Raw genomic sequence first — 6,147 nt, 5'->3', positions numbered from 1 at the left:
TCCTCGGTAATCTCCTTTCGTATGTAATGTTTGAGTTCTCCCGCATCAATTAATTTTTGGATCATTATTTTAAGGTTCTTGCATTTTTCGGTCTGGTGTCCGTTGAAACAGTGATACTCACAGTAATCTTTAGACTTCTCGGATCTCAGGGGATGCTTTCCCTTAGACCATGGCCACTCTAAGTTTTCCCTCCCTTTGATTTCTCGTAGGATACGAGCATAGCTAGCGTTGAGTTTCGTGTAAACTTGATTTTCGAATTTTCGGTCGCCTGTACTTCGTTCAACCCTCCGTTCCTTCCTATCTTCGTGAGGTCTCTCATCCGAGCAACCCCTTTTGGCCCCATTGGTTTGTTCCGCTGAATTGGTGCGGTGAGACCTCTGCGGATATGCCCTCGGGTTTTCCCGTTGAATTTCTTCAAGTCGAGCGTGTTTCTCGATAATTATTCGGAGATCTCCTTCTGTCTTGGGCACGCTCCCGTGAATTTCAACAAATAGGGGACTCATTCGGTCTAAGCCCCATTTATAGCAGTTGATGCTTACCACTGGGTCCACGCTCCCTATGGCTTGGCAGATCTTATGCCATCTGTTTGTGTACTCCCTCGTGGTTTCCTTGTAGACAATTGCTAGTGAAAAGAGCTTATCCATCCCGGTGTTTACAGTCTTGTTGTACATGTATGTTCTTAAGAATTTCTCTGCGAGTTGGTCATATGAGTGGATGGAGTTTGGTGGCAGATTATCAAACCATGATAACGCCGATCCCTTCAAGCTTGACGGGAAGTATCTACAGAGTACGGCGTCGTTCTGACCCCATCTAGCTAAGACACGGTTGTAGTACCGAACATGTGCAGCAGGGTCGCTGGATCCATCATAGCATTCGAAACTCGGGACAGGGCATTTCAGTGGAATAGGGGTGTTGGCCAAGCGATGCGTTAGGGGCGTGGAGTTAGCTTCTCTCATGACCTCCTCTAACCTTCCCCCACCTTGTTTATTTTTTAATTGCCTGATCTCTGCCATCATCTCATCTCGTAGTTCCTCCATTGCGCGTTGGTGCTCTAAATTCTTCAGCTCATCACCGTCTGACTCTCCATCGTCATAATCCGGGTCGGATACGCTACGTCTCCTTGTCACGTCTTCATTGGCCGCTAGGACGACTCTACAGTCTTGGTTTGGCTCTGGTGCTTTGGAGCTTGCTTCATCAAGTTGTTGGCTGGTCTTCATGCTTAGAGCAATCCGCTCCTTTAAATCTTGATTTTCTCTGGACAACAGAGCTACAGCTTCTGCGTAAACCTGCTGGTTCTTCCTCAGTTCCTCTAGCTCAGCCATTAGTCGGTGTGATTGGTTGGACCCCTGATTGGGAGTCCCAGCGCGTGCCGCTACAGCCGTGGTGCCGCCCTCCTCCATGGTCTGTACTAAAGGTGGCAGGGGTTCAGCTTCGGTTGCTGGTGTTTCCAAATTGGAGTGAGCGCCCCTCTGCGGTGCCAGAGCCGCCGGTATGGTTTGATTCTGATTATTTGTTAGTGGCATTCCAAAGGTTAGCAGGTGCGCGGGTTGGAATGTTCTGGATTCATCCACCCTTTCTCTTGGTTGATTAAGTTGACTCATGGCGAAGGTATTGCTAGCCTCCGCAGCCTTCGGAACTACCGCAGCCTCCCCGTACTTTATCGTTGCTGCTCTGAGAGCCGCCGCTGCCACTGAATTAGCGTTCATGGGTGAAGTGATTTCTGCAGTATCTTGCCTTCGATTGGTCACTTTAGCTTTATCTCCTTTCTGCTTGCTTCGGGTGATGATCGGGGTTGTCCTGGGCGTTTCTTTTGACAAAGCTTTGGATTTTCCTGCTTCCTGCGTCTTTTCCATCACGTGCCCTTTTGTTGATACTGAAATCTCGCGTAAACTTGCCTTCTTTACTCGCAACACGTTCTCTCTGCATAAGTTATTTCAAACAACAGAAACGGGAATATCCGCGTGAAGCGGGTTAGTTGGCGAAATACAATTTTTCAAGAGGGAATTAATACCCGCAGGCTATAAACTACGGGTTAGAGTTTTATTAAAAGCGATCCTTAGTATAAAAAATACGAAAATTGTAAATCTGATGGATTAGAACAATAACCCGCTTAGAACAATAACTCTTATCGAAGACCAAAGGTGGGTTTTTGAACATAATACAGTTGACGAATGATCTATACGGTCCGAGCTGATAAAATCAGAGCAATCATATGCCAAATTAAAATGAAATCACAGGACAAGATAAATCTTTTACCGGGACGAAGTCCCTGTTTCTAGCGCCAAATTGTGAGCACATGAACCACGTGGTGTCCGAACGCTCACAATCAATCTTTAACATCTAGGGAGATTATGATGATGGTACCCTGGTGTTGATTCATTGGCTCAAAACCTTCGGGTTTATCATGGCCTCCTCCAACCACTCCAGGCGTGGCGTTTGTGCATGGGATATAAGTATTAAGGAAAACAAAACATATAAGCAAACGCGTGCGGAGCTAAATGAATGTAAAGTGCTGAAATGTAAATAAGACCAAGGTTTACGTGGTTCATCACTAAGGCCTACATCCACAGGATTTGTTGTTCTACTATGTTCTTCACGGTTACACGAATAGTTGAATGATTTTTGGGGTTTACATGTTTCTCTCCTCTCAGGGATTAACTTACCTTTGCTATTTCTCTCTCTCTCTCTCTCCTTCCCTTCCTGATGTTTTTGATCCTCCTCGGGGTTTATTTGGTGTTTCGTGACCCATCATGTTTTGATGTTTTTGGCCTGCATGCTTTCCACGTACCTCTTTATATACACGTGTCTGATAGTGAGATATATGTGTACACAGAGCAAGTGCAGTTTTTCCTAAGCCACCCATACCCATTATGGATATGACACAACATTTTTCTTGTTGTCTAGGATTTATGGAGGATGAGGAGGATGTTGTTGTTGATATTTAAGGTGTAGTTAACATCTTTATTATGTTTGACTTATCATTCTGTCTTCCTAGGACACTTGATTCATCTACAACGGATGAAATTAGTCGGTTTTGTTGCACTGTATTGTGATCATAAGTATTACTTTCAGGAGTAGAAATTTGGAAATGAAATCTTCCCATGCTCTTAAAACTTTCATCTAGACTTTGGTTAATATGTTTGATTCGACGAGCCATCTTGCAACGGAACAGAAGTGAATTGGAGGATGAAAAAAAAAGTTGTACCTTATTTCTATTGCCTCTCATTTCAAATTCACGCATGGATTTGTAAGAAAACTCGTCCAGAACATCATCAGCATCATAGACAACATTCACGAGCCATTTCAACAGAAGTTTAACAACTTCAGATTTCTCTTGCTGCTCTTCTGCATCGGTTGTTACGGATGCTATCATCTCCAAGGTTCCTTTAAGTTTTTTCAGATCATCATGGACACTCCAAACCTCACTAATCTGTTGGGAAACAACATAAGTCAAATTTTTCAGTAATTCAGTTGAACCGCTTACGACTAACTCTTGGAATGCCATGATAACAGTGGATAGTGATGTTAGGAAAAGAAGACTATTAAATTGGGTTGGACAAGCAAACAGAATGTATATAATCTCAGATTTGTTTTCAAATTTGGATTATGGTAGCAGAGGCTATGCGAATTAGGTTTTTATAGAAGATGAAACTACGCACACTAATTTCGTATCTCTTTCTTGTTAGAAAAGAAAAGTCTAGAATGTGAATAAGAAGCCTGACAGGAAAAGGTAGATAGAACTTGTGCCTTTCGTTCGTTTTGGTACTGAATATGATAAGGTTATTAACTTATTCTTTTCTTTTGTTAAAGATTTCAACTTGAATATTTTAAAACAAATTGGGTGCAGACTGTGCTTTAGTTAAACCAAGATTAATGATCAAGTGACTTCAACTTGAAGACTCACAAGCTATACTGGAACACATGTATTTACTGACCACCTTAGTTTTTTAATGGCTTTTCATCAGGGCTGAATTGGGAGGCATGAAAACTAATTGGGAGCCATGACACATTTTATACCCACACCCAAAAATATATGGGGTTTCAAAAATGAGGGTGAAATACCTATTTTATCCTTCTCTAATAAGTAAACCTAAAATCCTAATACTAATCGAGTGAGGCCCCCATTCACAACTCAAAACAAAACTCTTCTTCTTCTCCTGCCCTCCCCTCTCTCTGCACCTCCATCTTCTCCATTAACGACTCAGACGAGATTTTTTTTTCTCAACCGATTCTTCGCATAATCGTCGATTAATTTAATCGACGATTAACGATTAACTTCTTCTACAAACATGGCTCGTACAAAGCACACAGTTAGAAAGGCAAATCAAATACCTTATCTGGTAGATGCAGTTAATGCAACGAAGGAGCATCAGAGACTGAGCAAAAAATCAAATCAGCCGGTGAAGGAAATGGCTCCGATCAGAAGGTATGTTCACTAAAACCCTCAACTGTAACTTGGTTTTGTGTTTAATTTGATGTTCTACTGAAAAATTAGGGTTTGAATCGGGAAAATAGGATTCTCAGAAGTTGAGTCGTTAATCACTAGGTTTTATTTCTTAACGATTTTGCGGATGCATGTAAATTACATCAAAAATCGTTAACCATTAGGGTGGTGGAGAAAACGATCCTTGCTGTAATTTTTTTTAGAGGTTAGAATCGTTAACAAATTTTTTTTTTCTTAACGATTTTTGATCTGCATGTTAAGTTAATAAAAAATCGTTAACCATTAGTAATATGTGAAAACGACTCTAGTTAGGTTGTGTTCTAGTTTTTATAGACGACCCTTTTTATTCATTAACGACTCTATGATATGCCTAAACACATCTCTGTCCCAAATAATGAAAGGGTCGTTTATTTTAAAAAAAAATTCTGACGACCCTATGGTATGCCTAAACACATCTCTGTCCCAAATAATGAAAGGGTCGTTTATTTTTTTAAAAAATTCTGACGACCCTTTGATATATGCCTAAACAGATCTCTGTCCCAAATAATGAAACAGTCGTTATTTTTAAAAAAAATTCTGACGACCCTTTGATATTTCTTGTTTTGTTGTATTTGACCTAGAGTAGCAAGAATAAAAAAGATAAGCTTGCACTGGTAACTCCTCCATCCAGACCTCCCCGCAACACAAAATACCTAAATGTCGGTCTATTACGAGGAAAAACACCGAGTGAGGTAGCCTTACTTATCCGCGAACCCAGAGACCCATGTGACGATTCGTCTGAATTATCCTCTTCATCCTCTCCTGTTATATTTGAAACTGGAAGCATAGACGAAGAAGTCGCAGAACATGACGAAATTGCTTTAGGAGGTGAATATGTTGCTTATGATGATGATGATGATGATGATGATGATGATGATGATGGTAATGGTGGTGATGGTGGTAATCATGGAAATGAGGAGGAGGAGATTCAGGAGGAGGAGGAGGATGAAGGTAATGATGAGGATAAGGATGAGGATGGAAATGGTGGTGCTAGCGGTGATGAAGAGGGGGATGAGGATGATGGTAATGATGAAAATGGTAAGGAAAGAAAGTAGTGGTGATGATGATGATGATGAGTAGGAGGAGGATATTCAGGAGGATGAGGAGGATGCGACACAAACACATCCACAGTCATAGACACAACCCAAGAAGAAAGTTCCAAATGCACCGAGTGCGCGACACGTTCCACCCACGCGTTTGAAGCTTACTCGTCTACCCGGTGTGAAAGCCAGAGGTGAACCTAAAGATGGCGGCAAAGTTCTATTTGGATATGATATCTCGTGGGCATGTACCATCAATGAGACAATTGTTATGATCTCAACTTTGCTTTTCATATGATTTGTTGATATTTAATTTCTTATGTTTTAATTCTATTTGTTTTTCTTTCGTAGGATCATAAGAATTCCACGCGTCTTTTGAGACACCAATCTTATTATGCAAAAATGAAAAAATGGCCCCTGGAAGGTGAATGTGCAAGAGTGCGAGACATTGTTGAAAACTCAGGTTTGTATGCTGCCGTTCAAAACTACGTGATTTCATATGACAAGGATGCAGTATCATGTTTTACTGAGAGGTTTTACGGCGAAGTCGATGCTTTCCAATTCCCTTTTGGAGAGACGGCGTTGATACCCGAAGACGCAGAACAGATTCTAGGATTGCAGGTT

General features: G+C 41.4%; 1 protein-coding gene across 1 annotated transcript; it reads left to right on the top strand.

Moving 5' to 3' along the window:
* The first annotated feature begins 4,289 nt into the window (after positions 1-4,289).
* On the top strand, positions 4,290-5,538 carry LOC113344932 (nucleolar transcription factor 1-like). Its single transcript, XM_026588804.1, has 3 exons — positions 4,290-4,426; positions 5,070-5,319; positions 5,404-5,538. Exons 1-3 carry the CDS (start codon positions 4,290-4,292, stop codon positions 5,536-5,538), a joined length of 522 nt encoding a protein of 173 aa, XP_026444589.1.
* Positions 5,539-6,147: the final 609 nt, after the last annotated feature.

Source organism: Papaver somniferum, unplaced genomic scaffold, assembly GCF_003573695.1.
Source record: "Papaver somniferum cultivar HN1 unplaced genomic scaffold, ASM357369v1 unplaced-scaffold_80, whole genome shotgun sequence".
Taxonomy (NCBI): domain Eukaryota; kingdom Viridiplantae; phylum Streptophyta; class Magnoliopsida; order Ranunculales; family Papaveraceae; genus Papaver; species Papaver somniferum.
The sequence above is the reverse complement of the archived record's forward strand: the minus strand, read 5'-3'. Positions and strand labels throughout refer to the sequence as shown.